The sequence below is a fragment of the Oryctolagus cuniculus genome, chromosome 13 (genome assembly GCF_051225735.1).
Source record: "Oryctolagus cuniculus isolate XC-2025 breed Fujian yellow rabbit chromosome 13, ASM5122573v1, whole genome shotgun sequence".
NCBI lineage: Eukaryota > Metazoa > Chordata > Mammalia > Lagomorpha > Leporidae > Oryctolagus > Oryctolagus cuniculus.
In genome coordinates, this window is record NC_142879.1 from 17,443,512 (window position 1) to 17,469,285 (window position 25,774).

Below are 25,774 nucleotides of genomic sequence, written 5' to 3' on the forward strand. Positions count from 1 at the left end.
TCAGCTGCCACCTCGCGCTGTGGGCTGGCATCACACATGCACATAAGGGCACCACAGAAAGTCTGTGGGGAAATGGAATTATCAGGTCAGCGCCTCCTGGGGCATTGAACTTCGAAATCCATGCGTAGCTTTTTCATGCACTTTCCGAAGACACACACACACACACACACACACCCCGCCCAGAGCTCCTATTTCCAGCCTCCCGGAACCAGGTCCTTAGAAAGCAGGGTTGGACCCGGGCATCCGGATGAGAGGCACGCACGCGCCTGGCTGACAGCGTTAACGCAGCTGTGTGTATCAGAGGGGGCGGAGAAAATGGGAAGAGAAAGTTTGTGCAATGCCAAGAGGAAGAAAGCCCTGAGCGCAGAGCGGCCGCCCCACCCGAGGTCACTGCTGCTGCACGCTCACCCTGGGCGTGGCCTCCAGCCCCCACCCCCACCCCAGGGCCGCTCCGCTGGGACTCCCCCAGCCCTGCACCAAGGGGGCCACTAGGTCCCACGGCCCCCTGCTGATGAGGTCCTGCGGGGACTTTTGGGAAATCTCCCACCCACAACAGCCCAGTGGAGGGAGGAGGGAGAAGGACCAGGGCGCCCCTGCTCCTGCCCGTAACTCCAGGGTGAGTAGGCTGGGCAACCAGTCCTTGTCCCGCTGCCCGCCTGGCCCAGGAGTTGTACTTCTGTTATTTCTCCTCCTCAGTGACCTTGGCTGGCGTGGTTACGACGCTCGTGGCTGCATCCTCTCTGGCGCAGACAGGCGCCTCCAAGCAGCAATCTCCAGCGATAGGAGCATCTGCTTTGAGTCGTTCTGAAAACCTAGTCTGAGCACAAGTTCAAGAGAAGCCCAGGCACCGGACAGGGGCCCTAGGGGGACAGACACGGCAGTCCTGAGGCATGCCTGCACCTCCGCCGACTTGGCTGGGGGCAGGGGCTTCAGGGTGCAGCAGGTGGAGCTTGGGGCCCTCCGACCCCTGGCCCAGACTGAGCACGAGTGAGCTTTCTGGATCTGACACGCAAGTTCCTCCTGCCAAGTTTCCCTCTCATGCTGGGGCTTTCCAAGCTGGGAGAAGTTCCCAGCACGGTCGGGGGACCTGAGCCCCTCAGGTTCCAAAGTCCATGTGGCTCCCACGCACACACGTGGGGCAGAGGCCAGGCGGGACCAGACGTGGTACCTGGCTGCTCCCATCACGCCAGGCAGTGTGGCTCTGCTGGGACAGACACTAAGAAGCAAGCGGCCCTTAGAAAAAGGCGGAACAAACCCAGATGATTCATTCCGCCAGGCCTCCTCCTAATTTGATTGTTCCAGGGGCTGGCGGCGTCAACAGAGGGACCGGAAGCCGGAGCTCTGTTCTAACAGCTTTATTGATCAGATGGAAAATCAGCTTGCGTCAGCCCCCACCTGCAGCCCTCACAGAGTGGTCCTTTCCGTCGCGGGGAGCAGCGCGCCCTCACCCCTCCCCCTCTTCCTGCTGCTCCTGGCCTGGGGGCTTGGAAGGGATGGGGTGATGTGGCCAGAGAAGGGTCCCTGGAGGAGAGGGCGTGGCCAAAGGGCAGGGTCTCCGGGTGAGGGAAGGGTGCCTGGATGGAGACCAAGGCTGTGTCTGCCTCCTCCACATCTTAGCATGGAGCAGGTGTTAAGAACACAGCCCTGGCCAGAGCCGCGCTAGGCTGGGGGAGCTGCCGACAGCAGCCTCAGGACCCAGAGCCTGGCCCAAGCTAACCCCGCTTAGATCTGGCCTCGGGTGACGGGAATGTGTGGTGGACGTGTTCCATCGGGATCCTACCAAGCAGGGGACTGGAGGCCTTGGGAGGGCAGTAACCGCCTCGCTTGGGGGTCCTCACACCTGGGTCGCTCTCCAGCCCCAAACAGGACACCGGTTCTGCAGACACTCAGAGCCCAGGCCTCGGGAAGCAGAGGCACCTATCGATCCCCCAGACCCGGCTGCATGCATTCTGACTCCCCGGGCTCGTTCCTGGGACTCCGAGAAGCCCACCCCCTTCGCACAGAGGACGGCCTCTGGCACGCAGTGACTGGAAGCCTCCTCACCCCACCTGGGTCCTGCTTCCTTCTCGCTCTGGGCCCCTTGCTGCTGCTTCTCCGGGTGCCAGGGTGTGGCCTCAGGGGCCCTGGCCAGGTGAGGCTGGACGCTCTGCCCAAGAGCCAGGGACCAGAGGTCCGGGGGGACGGGGGTGGTGAGGGCTTGGTCCCACTGGGCTAGAAACGCCGGGGTCTCCTGCTGGGGATGGTGGCAGATGCCAGGCAGGGAGCCCCTGAGTGGGGTAGGTTTCCAAACAAGCCCAAGTTCACGTCATTAGTGATGGGTGGCAGGGCAGAGAGAGAGAGAGAGAGGGAATCCTGGAGGTCGCAAGGCTGCTGCGGAGGGGACGGTGACGTCAAGCACAGCATTGGGCAGGGTGCGGTGGGCGGCAGTGGCCTCACTCCGAGTGGACCAAGGCCCCAGCTCCCTGTCCAAAGCCAAAGCCCTTGGGCCCAAAGTTTTTGGCGTAGCATCCTGCAGAGAGAGAGAGAGAGAGAAGAGGCACAAGGTTGACTCCTCCCCCCTGCCTGCTGCCCAGGCTGCCCGCTGAAGACACCACAGCCCTGGGGCCTGGCCAGCCCTCTGGAGAGAGGAGCTTCCAGGCTCCACCATGTACCCATCTCTCCCCCACCACTGAGATGACAGCACCGCCCTGGGAGTCCGGATCGCAAGCGCTGGCCCTGCCCTGCCCAGACTGGCGAGGAACTGGTTTACATTCAGCAAAGCTCTAACCACTGAGCTCCCCCGCCCCTGGTCTCCTCGAGGAGACGCGACGGACGCCACCCACCTTTGCAGTAAATCTCGCCGTCCTTGTCTGCCAGGGTGGTGGACTCAAGGCCTTTGCCACACTTGGCACAGCGGAAGCAGGACTTATGCCAGGACTAGGTGGGGAAGGAAAGGGTTAATGTTGCCACCAGAGACTAGGGGGCCCCACCCTCGTGTGAGTTCTGAGGTCTGCTTGGCTGGGGCTGCTGGGCGGTGGAGGAGCAGGCCAGGGACCACAGCCCACCTGGCACCATCTTCGGTGAAGTGTGGCAGTGGCTCCGTGGTTAAGGCACCACAAAAGGCAGGCAAGGGCTGAGATGACCACCACGGCTGCAGGTCCGCCGCGGGCAGGGCCAGCCAAGCCTGCTGCAGACCCGCCCTGCCTGTGGGTGATCGACGTGAGCGAGGGCTCGGCGCTCCTCCTGGGACTGCCTCCCGCTGGCTGCATGACCTCCCCGAGGTCCACACCCGGGAGACCTCTGCTCCTGTCTCCCTGCAGGATGGGCTGGGGACCAGCTATGTGGACGCAGGATGCCCGGCCACCGAGCAGCCCTGGGCTGCTGTCTGGTTGCCCTGGGTCAGGGTGGCCTCTGACGTTAGAGCAGTGGGCCCGGAGGCCACCCCTCACACAGCCGGGTGCGCTTTCTCCTTCTCAGAGGAGCTGTGAGCACTCAGCAGCTTCCCAGCATTCCATGCCTGGCACAGGCTGGACAGCGGAGGCCGCCTAGAGTTACCTGGGAAGGAGAACGCATCTCCCCAGGCCTTGGGTGCAACAGGAAATGGCCCGAGGAATGCGGCTTCTCCCGGGGCCACAGAGGGCCTCAGCAGTTCTAGGAGGTGCCTGGGGCGGTGTAGGGCAGGCCGCATCCCAGGGAAGTGGCAAGTTGGACTGCCTGCTGTGCCAGGACCCAGCACAGATGACACCTGGCAGCCAGCGCCGTCAGCTGCAACCGAGCAGCCTGGGCAGTGGGTGCGGAGACAGCGCCGCTGAACCCAGAAGAGGCAGCGGCAGCAGACAGGACAAAACGCGGGCCAAGGGACCGCATCGCCGCGCAGTGGGTTGAGTCACCGAGCCGCTGGCGTCCCACAGAGGAGCACTGGGTTGAGTCTCAGCTCCTCTGTTTTTTTTCTTTCTTTCTTTCTTTTTTTTTTTTTTTTTTTTTTAGACTTACTTATTTTGAAAGTCAGATAAACAGACAGAGGGAGACATTCCATCTGCTTGTTCACTCCCCTGATAGCTCCAACAGCTAGTGCTGGGCCAGGCCAAAGCCAGGAACTTCATCCAGATCTCCCACGTGGGTGGCAGGGGCCCAAACACTTGAACCATCTCCCACTGTTCTTCTCAGGCCATTAGCAGGGAGCTGGATTGGCAGTGGAACAACCGGGACACGAATAGGCACCTATATGGGATGCCGGTGTCACAGGCAGCAGCTTTTGTTTTAAATATTTATTTATCTATCTATTTACTTATTTATTTATTTGAAAGGCACAGTTACAGAGAGGCAGAGGCAGAGAGAGAGAGAGAGAGAGGTCTTCCATCTGCTGGTTCACTCCCCAAATGGCTGCAACAGCCAGAGCTGGGCTGATCTGAAGCCAGCAGCCAGGAGCTTCTCCTGGGTCTCCCACATGGGTGCAGGGGCCCAAGGACCTGGGCCACCCTCCACTGCTTTCCCAGGCCACAGCAGAGAGCTGGACTGGAAGTGGAGCAGCCAGGACTCAAGCGGGGACCTATATGGGATGCCAGCTCGCAGGCAGCAGCTTTGCCTACTACAACAACGCTGGGCTCTGCTCAGCTCCGGGCTTCCTGGGGTAGCAATGCCTTCCCATTTAGCAGTCGGAGGGGTTAAATGGCCCAAAGCAGAGTCCACAGGAGTAAGAGCAGGAGGCTCAGAGTCAGACAAACCCGGCTGGACCCCGGCTTAGCCGCTTCCCTGCTAGGGGATCTGGGCAGATTACTCAGCCTCTGTTTCCTCATCTGTAAAATGGGATAATACCCGTCTCCAATCACGACTGGGGGGACTGACAGCCTGCTGTGGGCTAGACTCAGCCTACGAGCTAGTTCCCCACCCCGTTACACCCCCTATTCCCTTCCTCAAGGTCAAAAAGCCTTAAAAGCCAACACTGGAATCCAGAAGAGCTGGAGATGGGCTCTGGGCCCAGCTGTCCCCTGAGTCTGTTGCGTGATCTCGGCCAGGTCACCCGGGCCTCTGTGATGAGACCCAGAAGTCCTCTCTGGCCAGGGAGCTTGAAGAAAAATCTTCTGAGATGGCAACTTGCTAGGGCCAGAGTTTTGCTGCCCCAGCTCCCGACAGCCTGTCTGGGGCCGAGTACTCGCTCTGGAGCCCCCGGCTCGCGCTGCTGACTGGGGGCTGCCACCAGAATGTCACAAGGAGGGGCTGGCACTGTGGTGTAGTGGGCAAAGCAGCCACCTGCAACACTGGTGTCCAATACGGGCAGCAGTTCGTGTCCTGGCTGCTGCCTTTCCCATCCAGCTTCTTGCTAATGGCCTGGGAAAAGCAGAGGAGGATGGCCCAAGTGCTTGAGCCTTCACCCATACAGGAGACCCAGATGAAGCTCCTGGTCCCTGGCTTCAGCCTGGCTCAGACCGGGGGAGTGAAGCAGTGGACGGGAGTTCTGTCTTTTTTCCCCGCCTCTCTGTAACTCTTGACTTTCAAATAAATTAATTAAAAAAAAAAAAAAAAAACATAGTGAGGGCAGGTGTAGCGATGAGAAACCATTTGAAACAGGTTCCTAGGGGGTTCTGATAGATGCTGATCCTTGAAAAGCCCTGCCCAGGGGAACATGGATGGGTTTCTGGGAGGCCACAGCCCAGGAAACAGAAGGTGCATTTCTGGGCGGTTCTTTCTGTTTTGGAGATCATGAATCCTTCCGGAAATCTGATGCAAGTGATAGACCTTCTTTCAGAAAGAGGCGTGTTCCCACAGAACTCTGCATATCATCTTAGGGGGGCTGTGGGCTCCCTGAAACCATCCACGCCCCCTTAGCCTCTGTGGTCCCTGACACCGGAGACACAGAATGGGCTTTGCAATCCACTGGCACTGGGGATGTCACTGCTCTTGGTGACAGGAGCTCCTTGGAGCCTGGGCGGCCCAGGGACAAAGGGGAAGGGGTGAACGCCCAGTGCTCAGGCTGCCCGAGCAGGGCGAGCTCACCCCCTGCAAGGGTCTGGAAGGCACAGTGCAGGCAGACGCCCCGCCCCACCCCCACACGCCCACAGCGGCCTTACCTTCCCGGCGCCAATCACCTTCTCCGCAGCGTAGACAGCCTGGCTGCAGCGGGGGCAGCGCTCGGAGCCGCCGACCTTCTGGGCAAACTTGGATGCGTTGGGGTTGGTGGTGGGCCTGTGGCCGGGGGCCCTGCAGGGATGTGCGTGCGTGCAGTGAGACACACGCACGGAGAAAGATGGCTGGGACCAGCACTGCAACCTCACCTGTTGCCTGGGGCAGGGGCAGCCTCCCAGCCTCCCAGTGGTGACAAAGACTAGGACCACCAGGGCCCCCAGGGCCACCACCCATTTTACAGATGGACAAACCGAGGTTCAGCGTAATGTCATCCTCACTGACATATCACACTTCCCTCCGTCACCCAGTTACAACCCAGGGTCACCCAACACGTCATCGGCTAAGAACCGCCCTCCTCTGTGCCTCATTCCTGCAGCTCCCAGAAGTCTGCTGATGCGTCACTCCCCTGGGGGCAATGACCTTGGCAGAAACTTGTAACTCGTCAGCACCTCTGTCCATGCCCCCAGCGCCGAGAAGCTGGCCAGGCTGACTGCCGACGGCCGCTGCCTACCAGAAGGTCAGAGGCCGGGATGCTGGAAGCGAGGGGACCCGGGGACACTCTGGGGCACTTCCAAGACAGGAAATGCCTTCCCCGCGGCAGGGCCGGGAGTGAGGCTGGGGGAGGGGGACCTGGAGCCCGGGCCTGGCCGTGGGACCCCCAGTGAGTCACTGAGCCTCAGCTGGATCTCCTCTTCTATAAAAAGAGGAAACTGGACTACGAAACTCATGGGCCCCTCCCAGCTCTGGTCCTTGTGACAATACAGGGCACACGATCTGTGCGGGGAGGAGGCTGGCCAACGGCCGTGCCCACAGCAGGTGCCCCAGGGCTCCCTTTGAAAGAATCGGCTTCCGGGGCCCTCTGCAGCCTAGCCAGACACTCACAGACGTGCGCACCACGGGGCAGGCGGTGGGGAACGAGGCCCGGATGGGGGGGTACTCACTCCTCATGCTTGATGCCCAGCGACTCCCCCTTGTCAGTGCTCAGGGTGCCTGCGCCCTGCCCGTAGCCGTAGCCTTTGGGCCCGTACTTCTTGCCGTAGCAGGACTTGCAGTAGATCTCCTCGCCGTGCACGGCTACGGTGGTGCTGTCCAGGTTCTTCTTACAGACCACTGTGGGGGGAAGTGGCACAGTGAGCTGGCGCTGGGGCGAGCCCCCTGCAGCTGAGGCTCCCGGGCGTGCTGGACACGGAGCAGCCTGGTCTCTCAGCAGCAGTCTAGACGGGGAGGCTGGGCCGATGGCCGAGGGGCTCGAGTTCAGGGGAGGCACATGCACGTCTAGGGTGCTGGCCAAGCCCCCTCTTCCAGGAATCTGTGGGGTCTCCCTCACATCTCCCCAGGCTGCAGTGCACCCCAAGTTTCAGAGGCAGTGGCCTGGGTTCCCCTCTAGCCATAGGAGGCCGGCTGCAGTTCTCCCCCCTGGCCTTGACCAAGAGACTGAGCGCCCCGATAGGAGAAAACAGAGAGGAGGGAAGAGGGCAGGGAGTGCCCAAGGGTGCATCTGAGCAGGCTGGGGGAGGCGCGGGGCTGCAGTGAAGTGACCCACCCGGATGGAAGGTTTCTCGTCAGCAAGGTGGGCTGTGAAATGAACTGGGGGTCTCGGTAACCACAACCCACAGCCATTTCCTAATCTCAGAAATCACCTTGCCCCAGGTGTGGAAACTCTCCCGGCTCCAAGGGTCAGCGAGACGGGAACGCGCCGAGCCCGAAAGCTCATGGGCCTCGGTGTCTGTCTGCCGGGCTTGGGGGGCCCTGACCAGCCCGGGTAGAGCGGTCCCGAGCCCAGGCCCAGGACCCAGGCTGTCCAGGACCAAACCCTGCTCTCTCCCTGTCCAGCCTCGGTGTCCTGATTCGTAAATGAGATGATGACATCTACCCTGAAAGGTGGCCGTGAGGATCCAACGAGACCTTACATGTCAGGGGCTCAGCACAGTACCCTGCACACAACAGGTGCATAAGTGTAGGCTACTCATACCAGTTCCATGAGAAAGGGTGGCCTAGGTCTCATAGGGTTGTAGCTGCTTCTTTTTTTCCTTTTTCTTTTGAAGATTTTATTTTTTAAATTTATTTATTTGAAAGGCAGTTACACACACACACACACACACACACAGAGGAAGAGATCTTTCATTCGCTGGTTCATTCCCTAAATGGCCACAGCAGCTGGGGCTGGGCTGGGCTAAAAGGCAGGAGCCTGGAACTCCATCTTCTGTTGCTTTCCCAGGCACATTAGCCGGGAACTAGATAGGAAGTGGAGCAGCCGGGACTCAAACCGGCATTCATGTGGGAGGCTGGTGTTGCAGGCAGTGGCTTAACCTGCTGCACCATCACACCGGCCCCAGTCGTGGCGTTTGACTTCCAACCACCTCTCTCAAGAGATCTGCTTCCTGAATTTCTTTAGGTCTCATCCTATAATCCTTTCTTTTTTTTTTTTTTTTTTTTTTTTTTTGACAGGCAGAGTTAGACAGTGAGAGAGAGAGAAAGGTCTTCCTTTTGCCATTGGTTTACTCTCGATTGCTGCCGCGGCCGGCGCATTGCGCTGATCCGAAGCCAGGAGCCAGGTGCTTCTCCTGGTCACCCATGTGGGTGCAGGGCCCAAGGACTTGGGCCATCCTCCACTGCACTCCTGGGCAATAGCAGAGAGCTGGCCCGGAAGAGGGGCAACCGGGACAGAATCCGGCACCCCGACCGGGACAGAATCCGGCACCCCGACCGGGACTAGAACCCAGTGGAGGATTAGCCTAGTGAGCCACGGCGCCAACATCCTATAATCCTAACTGGGCTCCAGGATGTTCCTTAAACCCCTCAGCTCAGTGTACCCATGGGGACTGCATTCCCAAATGCATCCTTCTAAAGGCAGAAACCCAGGGAGGTGCTGAAGCCACGCCCTGGCTCAGCATCTCCGCACTCGCCATCCCTTCCTTTAAAGGGTCCAGGCCTCCGCCAGCTCCTCTCTCCCCCTGAGCCGCAGGTTGGAGACTTCAGACTAAATAAGGCCCCTCCAGTGCTGCCCTGTTGATCTCCACCTCATTCCAGCACTCTGGGCCGCCCAAATATGGACCCTCCCCCGACCTCCCTCGGGGCTTGGCTCTGGGAAAGGAGGGAACAAGAGGCCAAGGCTCCGGCATTCCCATCTAGGGCGGGAAGTCAGCCCTGGCCTGGAATGGGTTCCCGTAAGACCCAAAGGGAAGCGAGGCATTCCAAGACCAGGGTGGAGGCAGAGTGGAGATAAGAGTGGGGAGGGGCGTGCAGGTGGCCCTGACTCACCTCTCCAGCCAGAAGCCCAGGAGACCTCAGGTCTGCAAATGGTTCCCCTGCTGGGCCAACCAAGTTCACCACTGCCCACTCTGCCCGGGTCTCCGGGAAGCCAGTCCTGCCCGCCCTGGCCCTCGTCCAACACTCGCCCTGCCTCTGCCCTCCACCAAGCACCATGCTCGGGGACTCAGCTCGGCCAGAAGGTCCACAGACCCAATAGAGGGGAATCGGGAGAGAGGACCTGAACATATTTCTACAAAATCACGATATGCTGGAACACGACAGGGCAGGTTAGTGCGCAACCTGCCACCTGACTCGGCGGGCCCCGGGGAGAGGTCAGAGCCCCTCACCCCCTAATATGGAGCGTGAGTCTCTGCGAGGGGACCCGAGGCCCACACCAGGGAGGTTCCAGCTCACATGATTGGCCGATGCAGGGCCAGGCGAGAACCCAGCCCTCAACTGCAGGCCTGGTTGGTTGCTTTCTGCCTTCTCCAGCAGCCAAGTGTGGGGGCGGGGGAGGGGCAATCTGAAGCCAGAGTGAGCCAGGGCCTCAGCTTCCCTGTGCTCCTGGATTCTGGGGAGCTGCCCAGGGCCAAGCTGCAGGATTCGGTTCCATCAGCCTCTGCCACCGGGCTAGGACAGTCCAGTTCTTTCCCACAGGGCTGCCTGCTCAGCCCCAGCCCCCCAGGGGAGCCGGGCACACAGCCCCAGGGCAGGCTCCCTGCCACCGAGCTGAGCCTGCTCCCGTGGGGTGAACCGCAGGCCCCTCTGTTCCTGTTTCCAGGTCAAAGGCCCGCCCAGGACACAGGTGGTCCCCTGGACTTCACCCATCTCCCTCCTGCCCACCCAGGCCAGCAGCAAAGCTCACTGAATCCAAGGCCAAGGGCCTGGGTGCTCAGAGAAGTTTGGGGGCACCCACTTGGGCCTGGCCCACAAGGGGGCGGCCCTGACGGCCAGCAGGTGCACAGCCTGGATCAGGAGGGCAAGTCCTTGGATTCTGCAGTCTACCCCGAGTTCAAGCCGGACCCGGAACACGCACTTGACCTCAAAGGAGAAGCAGTGCCCCTGCAGTGCAGAAACAAGCATTGGCTGTGTTCTAGGTGCCAGGAACAAGCCTGGGTGGAGGGTGCTGAGGGGGCCACCCAGGGCTGCGATGCCAGGAAATGCACTGGCCTGAGACCCCAGGGAGAGGCAGACGGTGCCCTGGCACTGTTGGCTGCCTGCCAGCCCCCTTCCCCCGGCCTCCCCCGGCCCTGCCAGCCAGCCTGACTATGGGCAACTGCTTCCAATCCTCCACACCCCTCCCGCGCTGCCCCAGGCCTGCTCCTCCCTTCCTCTGCCACCCCCCGCATTCCTGACTTCCCTCAACGCCCGACCAGCGGCCACTCCTCCACAGGCAGGACGGCAGGCAGGGCGCTCTGGGCCAAAGCGGCCCCTCGTCCCAGGGCCCTTAGGACTGGCAACAGGACCCTCTTCCCAGCAGCGCCAAGAGAAAACAAATGGCTTGCACATTCCAAAGAGCACGAGCTGCTGACAACAAGATGCTGCTGTGCCTGGGCCCTCTGCAGCTTGCAAGCAGACAGAGCTCCTCCCAGGGCTCGTTCACTCCCCATCGATCACAGCGGCCCTGGGCTGTCACTCCAGGCCCTGCTGGGCAGGGTGCCAGGCCCAGGCTGCCCACGATGGGCGGCTGCAGGCTCGTCTGGCCAGCAGCGGGTAGGGGGCAGCGGTGGACAGGTTGGCCCTTGGCCCAGTGGGATCCTATGGGGAACACAATGGCCCAGGGACAAAGGAACCGCACACCCCAGACTTGCTTCCTTGATGCAGGAGAGACACGCCCCCGCCCCCTTGCATCTCCAGGTGGGCTGCGAAGTTTGCTCACATCACCCTGTCTCGCTGGGGACCCTTAGCATGTGCGTGGGCAGGGGGCATGGGGGGAGCATTATCAGTTCCTACGCTCACAATTGCGTTATAAGCTCCTTTCATTTCAGTTCTCACACGACGTGAGGTCTGCTGGCCTCCACTGTACTCAAGGGAAAACTCAACCAGACGGAGACACTATCACTGTCCATCATTACCAAATTCGGGTGCAAGCCCTGATGGGACAGGCCCTAAACCTGCGTGCTGGCGGGGAGTGGGCGGCGGCTGCCCACCGGCCCTGGAGGACAGCGCGCCCTGTGGAAGCCACCTCTGCTCCTGACCCAGACCTTCTACTGTGATCTCATCCTGCAGGCAGGAGCCCTGGAGGCCTTGGCTTCTCTCGTTGCCTGCTCTGCTGCTCATCCCAGCCCGCCCTGGGGCAAACCTTGCTCAGGCTGGTTAGGAGTGGATGGCCCTGCCCTCAGGGCTCCTTCTCCTAGGCCGGCCAGGTAGGAATGCGAGGGTGGGGGCTGGCCAGGGTGAGCCCAATCCTTCCTTCCTCCAGCTCACCTCTGCATCGGGTGATAACAAGGGACAACCAGGGTGGTCTAGCTCCCCGCTACAAGTGTCTTCCTCTGAACTGACCAGACCATGGCGGGGGGGAGGGAGAGGGCCAAGTGGAAAGTTTTCCTAACCCAGTCTTTGCAGCTTGGCCCGCAGCCTCAAGGCCCCCCCCTGTGCTGTTCTGGGCAGTTCACCCCCTTAGAAAACAGCTTCTGAAAGGAACAAAGAGGCCTTAAGTGCTTCCCTCCCCAGCTGCACCGCAGCCAAATGTCAAGCTGTTTACGTCCCTTGGGCCCAGCTCCCTGGGGCGCTGACAGCCCGAGCCTGTGGGGCAGGCCTGGGTCCCCCGTCCCCAGCACAGCAGCAGCAGGGCCTGGGCTGTACTCACTGCACAGGAAGCAGGATTTGTGGAAGCTGTGGCCTTCACACTGCACCTCCTCGGCGAAGTAAACCGTCTTCTGGCACACCCCACACTTCTTGCCTCCTCCCCAGTTCGGCATTCTGGAAAGGGACAGAAGCGGGACTTGAGGGTCCAGGGAGATGGAAGCAGACTGCCCGTGGCAAAAAGCACGAGGCAGGGGCCAGCAATGTGGGGCAGTGAGCCAGGCTGCCACCTGCAACCCCAGCATCCCACGTCACAGTGCCAGTTCGAGTCCCGGCTGCTCCACTTCCAATCCAGCTCCCTGCTAATGTGCCTGGGAAGGCAGAGGAAGATGGCCCAAGTGCTTGGGCCCCTGTCACCCACATGGAAGGCTTGGATGGAGACCATGACCTCTTGTCATTCTGCCTTTCAAAAAAAGAGAAAGATGAGGGTAGAAGTCCCCCCCGATCCTGGTAGAGAACATCCCGGCCGTCCACACAACACCCTCAAGCTGCTACGTGCGGGCTTCCTCCGTGGATCCAACCGACAGATAGTTCCCAAGCAACTGCTGGGCGAGGAGGGTGCTTCCAAAGTTTGTGGAAATGGAATCAGAAGGCGAGTGGAACCTGTTGAAATCCAGCGCAGTTTTTTATAATACACATTTGCATGAGCTTTTGGAAGACTCTGGTGTTTTCAGCCATGTGCTAGGCATTCTAAGGACACGACAGCGTAAGACACGTGGTTTATAAAGGAGGCTGCTGTAGCCACGGGGATGAACCATCATGGTCAGGTGCATCACCATGGATGAAGCTCACAGAGGACACAACACAAAAGCAACAGGTAGACCAGTGCTCACAAGACACAAACCAACAGGCAGGTGCACACTGTTGAGGGATGAACAGACGGGATCACAGGGATCACAGGGCCGGGTGAGGCAGGCAGGGGCTCAGGATACCCCCACCCCACACCGGAGTGCCTGGGTTTGAGTCCTGGCTCTCACAACTTCAGCTTCCTGCTAAGGAGCGTCCTGGGAGGCAGCAGGTGATGGCTTAAGTACTCGGTTCCTTTCATCCACTTGGGAGACCAGGATGGAGCTCCAGGCTCCTGGCTTCGATCTAGTCCAGCCCCAGCTGCTGTGGGCATTTGGGGAGTGAACCAGCAGATGGCCTCACTTTCTCTTTCTCTCTCTCTGGCTCTGCCTTTCAAAGCAATAAATATTTAAAATGAAGGTACTGGAGCCGGCGCTGTGGTGCAGTAGGTTAATCCTTTGCCCACAACATTGGCATCCCATATGGACGCCGGTTCTAGTCCCGGCTGCTCTTCTTCTGATCCAGCTCTCTGTTATGGCCCGAGAAAGCAGAAGATGGCCCAAGCGCTTGGGACCCTGCATCCCCATGGGAGACCCAGAAGAAGCTCCTGGCTCCTGACTTCGGATCAGTCCAGCTTTGGCCATTTGGGGAGTGAACCAGCAGATAGAAGACCTTTCTCTCTGCATCTTCCTCTCACTGTCTGTGACTCTACCTCTCAAATAAAGAAATTCTTTAAAAAGTAAAATTAAGGTACTACAGAAAAGCAAGGGAATGATTACCACAAGCGTGCTCCTAAGGGGAGCAAACAGGACTAGGATGGGGGCTCCCAGGCAGGCAGTTAAGGCACGGACAGCATTTTCTGTAACTGGGGGGTTGTCACTTATCCTTTCAACTATACACACAGGCACTCTACAGCTTAACGTTTTTAAGGAAGCAGGAGGCCGGCGCACAGTGCACAGTTCTCGGCTTCAGAACACATAAGCATGTGGTGGAGGGCAGTGACATGGCAAAGGCCCTGACCGGCGCCTCGCAGGTAGTAAATGCTCAACACTGGTCACTGATGCAGGAGTCCAGGGCAACACACGGGGGATGCCTCGGCTCTGACCCTGATTCACCAAAGGTCAGACAGACAGAAAGTGCTCCAGACTAGAGAACTGCCTCCTTCCAGAAGCTGACCACAGGGGCAAGGCCACCTCTCGGCTCTTGCCACACAAGGCACAGGTGGGGACAAGACTGAAGGACCCAGGATGTGGCAAGTGCAGGGTGCTAGGGAAGGGAGGGTGGGGGCCAGAAAGGGTTGTTGCCTGCAGAGCCGAAGGGCTGAAATGCTGGGGACAGGCCCAGGGTGCCCAGGGCCACTCTGTGGCCAACAGGGCTTGTGCGGCAGCTGGCGACGCAGTGCCAAGGACAGAGGGAGGCCTGGCCTCTGCCACTGGAGCATCCCATCTGATGTCGAGGCAGCCTCTGCTCAGGACCACGGCCGAGGTGGAGCCCAGCCGGGAGCCCAGCCCCAAGCCTCTGCCCTGCAAGGCCCAGCCCCGAGCCTCTGCCCTGCACAGCCCAGCCCCAAGCCCAGCCGGGAGCCCAGCCCTGAGCCTCTGCCCTGCACGGCCCAGCCCCCAGCCCAGCCCCGAGCCTCTGCCCTGCACGTGCTGAGGATTGAAGGATGCCCGATACTAAAGCCACGCTGGGGCCACGTGCTCTGCAGGAGTGAGCTCTGCACACCAGGGACGCACGTGAGGAGCCCAGGAAATGCGTGCAGGGCTTCCGGTGGGGAAGCGGGGCTGGTGGCGCTGGCTCACCCCGGTACAGGCGCTAGAACCTCATTGAGCTGACAGGAATCTTCAGCACGGTTTTGACAGAGACAGAGGGAGGAGACATACTTTCACCCCCCATATCCTAAAGTTGGGGCTCCCGCTGGTCCCACACTGTTCCCAACCTCCTGCATTCCTACCCTACCTCCGTCCCCTCCATGCTGAGCCCCCGCACATCTCTGGCCCCGACTCCCCTCTGTGCCAGGCTCACACATCAATCCCGTGGAGCACCTGCACCTGGAGGACACACAGGCGCCTCCTTTGTCCCCTGAGCGATCAGAGAGCCTAACCTTGGCCCCAGGCTCGCCCTTTGTCCCAGCTTCTGCAATCTGGCCGCAGTACCACAAGCAGCCTCTCTGCCACCAAGGACTCTGATTCCAAACCCGCAACACGGACCGCTCGCCGGCCTCCCCCGACCTACCCCAAACTGTGTGCCGAGCCCTAGGGGTGCTAACAGCCCTTCAGAGCCCCTCCTTCCCACCGTGAGCCTCTCACCTTCACCCTGACAGTGACAAACCCCACTTGAAGAGGCACCTGCTGCGCTGGGCTTTTTTTCTTACTCACGGCCCAGTGTTCAGCCCTAATTCTCCAAGGCTGTGGGCTCAGCCATGTGCAATGGACACAGTTCAGGCCAGCAAGATAGCAGAAGGGATTTCTGAGGGCCTTGGAGGAGAAAGATCCTGATCACCAGACAGCTCCTGGGGCAAGCTCCTCCCACAGTGAGCAAGGAGAGGGGAGCAAGAGGCTGTGGTCACCGGGAAGGACAGGCAGTGCTAGAGGGCAGCGGGCAGCTGACAGCCGGTTCAGGAGACAAAAGAAAGTTAAGCCTGAAGTCTGGCCTGGCTCTGAACCCTGCTATTCCCCAAGCCCGCAAACCCCTTCCCTACTTAGGTCAGTTCCCTCACAGCTGCGCAGGACACATTCAGAGACGGCCCAACAGCGCGGCTGTGCTGGAGTCTCCCTCCCAGTGCACCTGCGCAAACGCCAGCAGCGGCTCCCCCGGCACCCGAGCCTGCACGGCAGTCTCCACCTGCTTCCCAGCGCCACCTCCCACGTCACCGGGGCTGGTGATCCAAGCGCTGCGTCAGAGCCGAGTGCGCCGAGCAGAGCCTGGCACGCAGGAAGCCCCCGGGGCCTGCCTGTATATGGAGCTGGAGAGGCCGTGCTGGAATGCAGGGCAGAAGCCAGGAACCAGCGTCCTCTCGCGGGGGGTCCCCGGGGACCATGCATGAACCTGAGTTTCCCCAGAGCAGCTCCTGGAATCCCGCACGTCACTAAGACAGCTGGAGGCTTCCCCTACCTGCACCTGACCCCCCTCGGCCTCCTCCCGGTAACCATCCCCGCCCAGTCTCCGATGTCGCACTGCTCGGCCAACCCCCTTCTGTCCCACAGGCTCCAGAAGCGGAGCAAGGACCTGGGGCTGTGAAACCGGACATCACGGAGGACGATGGGACAAGAATGCGCACCACTGTCCACTCTCCAGCAGCCATTTCCACCTGCTTCCTCGCCCCAGGACCCCGATTCTATCCAGGCAGCCTCCACTCCACCACCTCCGATCTAGGGACCAGGCCGGAGTCACCTGAGCCAACTGCTGTCCCCTGCCGGTGAGATGGAGGGGAGCACTGCCTGAGGACGTGGGACAGTGCTGTGGAGACACACGGGTGCTCTCTCTGATGAGTGACTTGCCCCACAGCCAGGACCCCTCCTGCCACAGAGCAGACGCCTGCCACGAAGCCAGTGGCTCCCTCCAGTCCACGCTGGTCACCTGGAGAGGGAGCGAACATGCCCACTTGCAGACAAGGCAAACAAGGCTCAGAGAGGTGAGGCAGCTTGCCTGTGGCCACACAGCTGGAGGCAGGACCAGGATTCTAAAGCGGGTCCTTGGGTTCCTGTGTGCGCACGGTGGGCACACGGGCAGCACCTGGCCCTCTTCCCTGGCCTTGCCTCCCTCCAGGGCCCCAGGAACACCCCTGAGGGAGGAAAGCTCCCCTAACCAGCGGCTGGGAGCCCCTGGGAGCCCCCGTCCCAAGCAGTGTTTTGTTCCTGGACACAAAAGCCCTTCTCCCTCAGGGGAAACCCACAGCTCCACACAGGCCTCCTCTTGTTCTCCCTGGCCCCAGTCAGGGGCCCACAGCCAGCAGGGCCCAGGGGATCAGGAACACGGGCAGGGAAGTGGGTGAAGCCCACGGGCCTGCCAGGGAGGGAAGTCTGCCCGGGAGGCCTCCCGGCTGAGCCTGGCCACGTGTTTGGGGTCTCCCCACAGGAGCCCGGTGACAGGACAGGGCTCTGGTGCCGTGAGATGGACAAAGTGGCTGCGTCCTCTGTTCCCGGGTGCCCACACGAGGGTCCCTGCCTGTGGGAGAGCCCCAGCTGGAGCCCTGGCCTCCTCCACCCTGCAGAGGCGGCCCGTCCTTACTCAGCCCCTCCTCTCTGGCCAGCCCAGCTGGAGGAGGGCTGGATTGCCTTTAAAGGAAACCTGTGGGCCGCCGGGCTCCCTCTCAGCTGCCTGTCCTGGGGGTCAGAGGCCGACCGGAGAAGCCCCTGAGGTCAGAGTTCCAGCAGTCGGAGCTGCGGCCATGCCTTCCTCCATGAGCTTGGTTTGTTCATCTCTGAAATGGGGCCGTGACCCTCTGGGTCTATGAGAATGACATGAGACCATACGGAAGTGATGGCACAGTGCCCAGCACACAGCATGCCCTCCCGCCTCTGACTAGCACCATGAGAGCCAGCCCAGCTGAGCTTGTGCTGCACCTCCCACCCCCAGACAGATGCGGGCCAGAGGGAACCCCGCTTACCTGCAAACCCGCCTCCAGAAAGCACACAGCTAGAGGAACAGCACGCCAAACAGGGGCCAGGAACTCGCCGGACTTCTCCGCCAGCCCAGCCAAGAGGCCTGGGACAAGCCACTTGTCCTCCTGGGGGGTGTTCCCCGTGGCCACCAAGACCACAAGCAGGGCCTGGGTCTCTGCATCAAGCTCTCTGGACACTCAAGAATCACCCCCTGCTGGTTACGAGGGCGCCTGGGACAGCTCCAGGCCCGCTGGGCACCGCCCTCTGGGCTCCCTTTGTCCTGATTATCTCTGCAGTGGTGATCCCAGACCCTATGATCCCAATCCCCCAGCTGGTTTACCTGAAATGTCAGGACCCCCCAGGGCAAGCTGGAGGCTAGAGGCAGGGAGCTTGAGGGTGGGGCTCCCCCCCCCCCAGGCTGGCTGTCCTGTTAATATCTGCGCCCAGATCCCCAGTGTTGGGGAAGAGGTCCCAGAGGTGGCTCTACAGCCAGATGCAGACCCCACCCCCACCCCAATCTCACAGAATCAGGAGAGATGTGGGGTCTGAGTGGTCACGGTCATGTCTAAGGAACATCTCAGAGAGGTCAGCTCAAGGACATCCCCCTTTCCCCAAGCCCTCGGCAAGGGACCCCTTGGCTTTATTTCTGCAGTGGAAAATCCCATGCCTCCTATCACAAGCTCACTGGCTCTCTGGGGTGTGTGAGTGAGGGCCCGCCCAGGGCAGGATCCCCTCCCTCTGGGTGTGGTAGAGACCTGTCCACTGTTTACCCTGCCCGCTGGGCACCTGCGAGGCCTGCAGGGGGCCTGCAGCTCAGCCTCTGGCTCCATGGGGGCTCAGACAGCAGCCCACCTGGCACGTTCAGAGCCCCCCACTTGGGAGGTGACAACTGGGAGCCCAGGAAAAGAGACCTCCCTTGAAGGTAATGGCCCTTGGTCAGGGAAGAATGGCTGGCATGGAGAAGGAGCAGGCTGGGGACTTCCCATGCAGTCATGGGGTACCCCGAGCAGCTAAGCAGCACCCCAGACGCTGCCTGGCGCCCAGTCCGGCACCCTCCCCTTCTCCATGCTAGGGCTGCTCTCTTTCCAAACCCAGCCCCACAGCCCATGTGGCAGTGTGAGCTGACAAAAGCTATGCCCGTCCTCGTCCCCACCTGTCCCCGAATGCTGTCCCCTGCGGAGGTCAGAATCTCAAGATCTCCTGGAGGTAGAAGTGGGGTCCATGACGTGGCCTAAGTGTTTCAAAACCATCACAGGAAATCCTAGAGCCACAAATTCTCACAGGTGCGCGGGTCCAGTCACTTGGCTTCAGAATGATGTCAGCTTCGCGTGGGAACAGTCCTCCCCACTGAACAAGAAGGTCTGGGTGACCTTTTTAAATTAAATTCTAAGAGTAAAACAAATGAGCACTAAGACTTTACAAACAGGCAGGAAGCGCCGGCCCACACCACCCGGGTGTAAGCGGCGCCAGGACTGGGGGCAGGGGTGGGGGCGGGGCCGCGCGGCCTCCAACCTTCCCTGTCTTCCTCCACCGCCCTCAGACGCTGCCTTCCGGCCTCTGGGAGGCGCTGGACCCGCCAGAACCTGGACACAGAGCTGCCTCGGTATTTACACACTTTACCATACATGGGAATCACTCCACGCTGGCGGCAGACACATTCCTGGGGCACTGCGTACGGCGGCCACGTCATTACCATATAAATCCCTGACAACTGGAAACAGCAGGCGGCTGCGGCTGGGGCAGCCCTCAGGACACCCCGGCCCCCCTCCGCCACCTCTCCCCCCAGACTGTCTCTGTCTCGTTTTCTTTTTCCCTCAAGCAAGCTCTTTTCCAGGATTCTTTTTCTTTCCTGCAAACCTGGCCCCCACAGTCACACAGGCATCGGATCTGGCCAAAGGGCCCCCTCTCCTCCTCCCCAGCAGGGCAGCAGAGTGAAAACCTGGAGATGTGACTGTTAACCACCCTGCCCCACCCCCCAGTCTCCAAGCTGCTGTAAAACGAATGTTCACCTTTGTGATCATTTCCTTAATGAGTTGATTTGCAAAAAGGAAATGGAAAGGAGCAAAGAAAAATACAGAAGTAGTGACCGCATGGGGGTTTCGCGGGTCTCTGAATTGTAGCTCTACAACCAGCCAGCTGCAATCCTGAGCAAGCTGCTTAGCACCCCTAGCCTCGGCTGCCTCATCTGTGAAATGGAGCGCATTGTCTGGGGCAGTGCACGTGCGGTGCCAGCCCCGAGCCCGGCACGCAGCGAGTGCAGAGATCTGCTTACTGTGGCCTCCGGGCGGGCCGGCTCTGACGTCGTAGCTGTTGTGCGTGCCTTTAGACACTTGCCAACACATCTGAGGGGATGCCACGCGGGGGGACAGTCGCTTCATTCTCACGTGCACCTCCTGGGATTGCAAAATGTTCCACGTGCACCTCCCCACAGTTCTGTAACGAAGGAGCTTTTCATGCCAAGCCAGGTTTACAGAAATACTCCAAACTCAGCCTTCCAGGAAAGCCTTCCCCCGGCCCCCCACTCCCCAGACTTGCACAGGCAGGGAAACTGACTCCCTTTCTGCCACCTGCTCACTAACACCACCCCCAGGGGAAGCCGCCTGGTAACCATCGGTGAGCACCCAGTTGGGCAACTCGGCCGAAAGCTCAGTCCTGCCCCATTCACTGACCACGTGTTTACTGACCAGCGGCAGGGACAGCCGTGTGCAATGACAAAAGCAAACACCTGGGCCAGGAAGGCAGCGCGAGAGCAGACCAAAGGCAGGGGGCTCACAGCACCCCCAACTTGTCCCGTCTTCTCAGCAGGCCACTTGCAGAGCTGGCAGGCCTACCCTCCAGCTTCTCTCCTGCCCCTTCCCAGCCCCCCCCCCCCCCGTGCTATTCAGCTCCGCCTCCCCCTATCTGGCGCACACCATGCCCTCTGTGGAATAAACTTCCTTCCCTGTAGGCCTGCCCTGCCCCGGATTTCCTTTCCGAGGCAAAGGCTCACTCCCCGGGACCCAAACAGCACCAGGCGGGATTCAGCCGAGACAGGGACGGGAGCTGCAGCGCACACATTCCGAGGGCGGAGGGCAGCCTCTCTCCAAAGAGAGCAGGGGAAGCTCGGAGTCCCCGTCCCCAAATGCTCCCTTGGGGACATCCCCAGCCTGCACTGCCAGCCTCCTTAACTTCTGGGAGGAGCCAGCAGAGAAAGGACAAGGAAGAAGGCAGCAACTGAGCTACTGGCTGGAGGCTGCATGTCAACACTCCCCAGGGACCAGCCCTGGGAGAAGCCGAGACACAGAGAAGTTGTGTCACTTGCCCAAGGCCACCAGCTTGTCTTCCAAACGCTGTCTCACCAAGATTCCAGGGCATCCGTCCACAGCACACTTTCTCCCAGAGCCTTCCTAAGTGTCGCCGTGCTAGTACCCAAGGCAGGGTGACCGTGGCATGGGGACTCATTCACCCCAAAGGAGCAGGGGGTTGGCGAGGGCTGGAGCCCAGAGCTGTGGGCAGGACCTGAGGTGACCCTGCCTCTGACTGGGCTACAATAGTAGCAAGGGCCAGGAGCCTGCAGGAGACTCCAGGCTGGGACAGGAGGTGCAACACCTGTTGGGGAAGGTGGCTGGCAGCGTAACGGGTTGCAACTTGCTTTAACTGCACCCGATACCCACCCTTTTTGCGATCCCCAGCTGTCAAGGGCTGAAGCCACAGAAGTCACTTTTCAGGTTTTCAGTCATCACCACGCCCAGCACCCAGACCTGGGGTGCAGGAGCCGAGCCATCTGGCTCTTTCAGAAGCGGGAAAACACACTCCTGTGCTCACAGATGCCCGAGGCCGGGCCATGAAGCCAGATGTCCCCCACCCCACCCGCGGGCCCCTTTCTCGGGGAGCAGGAGGGTGAGGGAGGGGGTGGCACGGATGCCCTCATCTCTCGGCCGTACAATAGGCGACAGTGGCTTGCAGAATCGCCGATTGTTCTGCCCGGGTCGCCCTGGGTCAGGGGTGCGCGGAGTCCCAGGGTGTCCAAGCAGCCCCGAGTGGCGCAGGACCCTGGGCCACTGGACCAAGTAGACAGAGAAGCGCCGCCTGGCTGGGCGCGGCCACTTCCCCCGGGTCCTCGCCCGCCACGGGCCCCTGGACAAACTTTCCTGGCAGGGCCCGGGCCAGGGCGGGCGACGGCGCGCGCACTCACCTGGCGGCGGGCTGGGCTGCGCGGGCGGCGGGCGGCAGGCGGCAGGCGGCAGGGACCGGCTGGAGCAGCAGCTTGGGGGCGCGGGCGCCGCGCGCCGTTTTGTTCCGATCCGGGAGGGCGTGGCCCGCGTCGCGCCAACCAGTGGGCTCTGCACACTGCCCCGCACCCCTGACGTCACCGCGTGAGGCCCAGCCGAGCCTGCGGGGACCCGGAGCTCCCCCGGGCGGGTGCCACCGCGCCGCGGCTTTCCCGTTAGCCTGGGAGCTGGGAGCAGGGAGAACACCGTGTTCCTAGGAAAGGAGGGTGTCTCAAATTTGTGCGCCCTTTTTAAAAATTTCGAGAAGTCAAAAACCCTTTATGGAGGAGTTTGGGGTGTAGGGGAGCTTGGGAATGGCGCTGAGGCTGGACGAACCCCGACGTCCTGGCCGGGATCTGAGCGTCACGGCCGGTTTAACTTATTTCTGATAAATGGAGCTCCGTTGGATGGTTCACCCCCTCAAACCCCGCCCGCAAAAGCCGGCAGAGGGGCCGGGCGGGGTCGAAGCCAAGAGCCAGGAACTTTACCGTCTCCACTTGGGCGGCCAGGACCCAGTTACCTGAGGCGTCATCGCTGCTTCCCAGGGTTTCGTGGGCAGGAGGCCATTGATCCCAGGCGCTCCTAAGAGACCCACCTGGCCAGCGGCAGGTGCAAGAGAACCCAGCTTCCGGGGGCCGCTCTGCCCCTGCCCCTTCCACCCCTAGCTGAGCCTTGGCCCAGACCCTCACCCCTCTGGGAAAGGGGTGTGGTCCAAAGTGTTCCAGGGACTGAGCGAGAAGTTCAGCAGCGCCAGCGCGGGACAGGCGCTCTAACGATTAACTCCCTCCTCCAGCAGCTCGGTGCCCATGGCTCTCTCCACTCTTCCCAGCTACCCAAAGGAGAAGGCCACGCCCACCCTGGAGGCAGACTGTTCTCAAAAGCATCTGCCTGGACCTGGATGGAGGCTTTCCCCCGGACCCCCAGCGGTCAGCTCAGCGCACTCCAAGTTGGCCAGGGGGCAGTTAGCAGTGGGTAGGGCACCGGCAGCCCCTCGCCCAGCTCCCAGCCCATATCCCAGCCCCTCCTACAGGTTGCAGGTGTTTCAGGGAGCAGAGACGCTCACACCGTGCAGAACTGCTGCTAGGCCCAGAGTGGAGCCCCCACCCCTTTCCTGGATGAGAAATAGCTCCCAAACTCCATTCTCTAAACGGGGAAAGGCTCCCCAGGGGCCTCTGGCTGGACAAGCGAGTTCGGCTTTGGAGGAAGGCAGCCCCGCCCGGCCCCTAATCCTGCCCTTTCCCCGTGTTTGGGGCTTGTGGGTTTGGATCTGCAGGGACATGAAGACCTTGAGGCTGACTGCTGTGCCCAGGAGTAGGAGGAGCAAGGGAGGGGCAAGAGCCCGTGAGCCGCAGGCTTTGTCTGCCAGCCTTTTTTTTTTTTAAAGAGCTTTATTTTATTTATTTGAAAGACAGAACCAGAGAGAGAGGTCTTCTATCAGCTGGTTCACTCCCTGAATGACCGCAACAGCCAGAGCTGAGTTGATCTGAAACCAGGAGCCAGGAGCTTCTTCCGGGTCTCTCACGCAGGTGCAGGGGCCCAAGGACTTGGACCATCTTCTGCTGCTTTCCCAGGCCATAACAGAGAGCTGCATCAGAAGAGGAGCAGCTGGGACTCGAACTGGCATCCATATGGGATGCTGGCGTTAGCAGGCTGGGGCTTTAACCTGCTGTGCCACAGCGCTGACTCCAGTCTTCAAGCCTTTGTAACTTATTCACTGTGCTTGGAATCCAGGGCTGGAGTTACATCTAGTTCTCCAGTGCTGAATTCCATCAGTGTTACCAAGAGTGGAAGAAGTACAGTGCACTCAGATCTTGCGTCTGCACTTCAGTGGGATGTGTGTGTTGTCTGTGTGTGTATCAGATCTTGTGTCTGCACTTCAGTGGGATGGTGTGTGTTGTCTGTGTGTGTGTGTGTGTGTGTATCGGATCTTGCGTCTGCACTTCAGTGGGATGGTATGTATTGTCTGTGTGTGTGTGTGTGTATCGGATCTTGTGTCTGCCCTTCAGTGGGATGGGGTATGTTGTCTCTGTGTGTGTGTGTATCGGATCTTGCGTCTGCACTTCAGTGGGATGGTGTGTGTTGTCTGTATCTGTGTGTGTGTGTGTGTCAGATCTTGCGTCTGCACTTCAGTGGGATGGTGTGTGTTGTCTGTGTGTGTGTGTGTGTGTATCAGATCTTGCGTCTACACTGCAGTGGGATGGTGTGTGTTGTCTGTGTGTGTGTATGTGTTTGTGTGTGTATCGGATCTTGCGTCTGCACTTCAGTGGGATGGTATGTATTGTCTGTGTGTGTGTGTGTGTGCGCGTGGCTTTCTACTGCTTTCTCTTCACCCAAAGCATTCTCAGAAGGAAGTACTGCAGACCCCTCCTGCCCGTGGCATTCGCAGCACGCACGGCAGGCCCTGGAGGGTCTGCTCAGCAGCTGGTTGCCCCCACCCAGGTCGCCCATAGATGGCCGCCACATCTTCCACCCTGGGCTGGTGGCAAGGGCTCCCCAGGGCTTCGTTTAAAGGCCCAGGTTGCTGAGTTAATTCTCTTCCAGGAATGAAGCTATGCATCTCATGCTCCAGAAAATGAACTATTTATCTGGGTTTTCCTGGCTTTCTACCATAAGAAACACCTTTCCTTTTGCCAAGCCCATTACACAAACAAAGCCTTCCAACACTGGAATGTCCATAAGCACCCAGCCAGCACTTCTTTCAGATCGCGCCATCCTCGGCTGACCCAAGCAAGATGCGGGAGGATAAGCCAGAATTCCTGGCCATTCCTACACTGGGAAAATAATAGATAAACAGGCACACTAAACTGCAGAGTTACAATCGGTGTCGGAGACCTTGAGCTTCCTGCCGAGACGGTGGTCCCAGAGATTTTGCCCCTCTCCCTGCAGCTCCCAGTATCCTGGAGATAGCTAGGAGCGTGGAGCTCTACCCAAGATTTCGCAGGAGCACAAACGCTTGTGTTTCCTTCTTTGGTCTGGGTCGGTCCTCTCTGGAGCCGTGGGACTGCTGAGCCAACCTGTTCTGCGAAATGTCCTTAGGGAAGGTGCAGGAGAAAGGAGAAAGAAGTGCGGTCACACTTGGACTTCTCCCAGAGGATCTTAAGTCACCTTGTAAACAGACTGGTTGTGCGATGTATCATCCCCGTTGGAATGCTTTGAACAGTGAGTCACACAGGGGCAGAATTCAGAACTATACCAAGGCAGTACCTCTGTCCCACACAATCCAGGACGTGTGGCCACCCTGCTTTTCCACCCAGAGACTGCACTGGTTCGTGTGTCTTCGGAGCTGACCGGGCACAGCTGGAGATACAGGAAGTCCGGCAGGCCCCGCCCCATCCAACCGCACACCCTTTGGTTCTGCTGCGCTTCTGCCATGCTGCCAACCCTCTGGGCTTACTCTTCGGTGGGACATTTGAGATAAAGACTCAGGGAGGGAGGACTCTAGTTGAGTCCAGAGTGATACTTGGGTTAATCGCCATGCAAACAGGCGAGCGCCTGGTGTTGAGACCACAGAAAGGCCAGTGAACATTGCCAATACTAGGACATCACACATGCCTGAATGTCCTCAGGGCAGATAACCCTCGGTCACCCACTGGGCCCAGTCCGGCTCTGCCCAGCCAGCAGCACCCGCATCGGCAGAGGGGATGTGGTCGGAGCTCATCACGGAGAGATTTTTTGCTGGCGCTGTGGAAGGGGGCCTGAAACACACAGGGCCTTGGCTGCTCCTTGGGTCTCTCAAGAACAGCTAAACTGTCGGTCCCTTGAGTCATCTCTGTGCCTCTGTCCTCCTGTGCCTCTGGGTTGGTACTTAATGGCTCCTGGGATGCAGGAGGGTGTGTTACCCTGCCTTCCCGTCTCTCAATTCTTCTGCTGCTTTCTGTGCATCCTCTCCTCTCTTTCCTTCCTCATCAGCATCTCAGTGTCACATCTCTCTCCCTTCCTGTTGCAAAGGCCTCCATTTGCCAATAGATGCTAGGT

General features: G+C 60.1%; 1 protein-coding gene across 3 annotated transcripts; it reads right to left on the reverse strand.

The window, feature by feature from the left end:
• Positions 1–1,340: 1,340 nt before the first annotated feature.
• CSRP1 (cysteine and glycine rich protein 1) lies at positions 1,341–21,899 on the reverse strand. Of its 3 annotated transcripts, none has more exons than XM_051820488.3 (6): positions 21,724–21,899; positions 12,164–12,276; positions 7,044–7,212; positions 6,048–6,177; positions 2,823–2,916; positions 1,341–2,509 (listed from the first exon to the last, which is right to left on the reverse strand). In XM_051820488.3, the coding sequence occupies exons 2-6, from the start codon at positions 12,273–12,275 to the stop codon at positions 2,433–2,435; spliced, it is 582 nt and encodes a 193-aa protein (XP_051676448.1). In that variant the 5' UTR covers position 12,276; positions 21,724–21,899; the 3' UTR covers positions 1,341–2,432. The 3 variants fall into 3 exon arrangements, with proteins under 3 accessions (XP_051676448.1, XP_089167413.1, XP_069911182.1); XM_089311287.1 differs by lacking the exon at positions 21,724–21,899 and adding an exon at positions 20,234–20,448; XM_070055081.2 differs by lacking the exon at positions 21,724–21,899 and adding an exon at positions 17,555–18,157.
• Between the last annotated feature and the right edge of the window lie 3,875 nt (positions 21,900–25,774).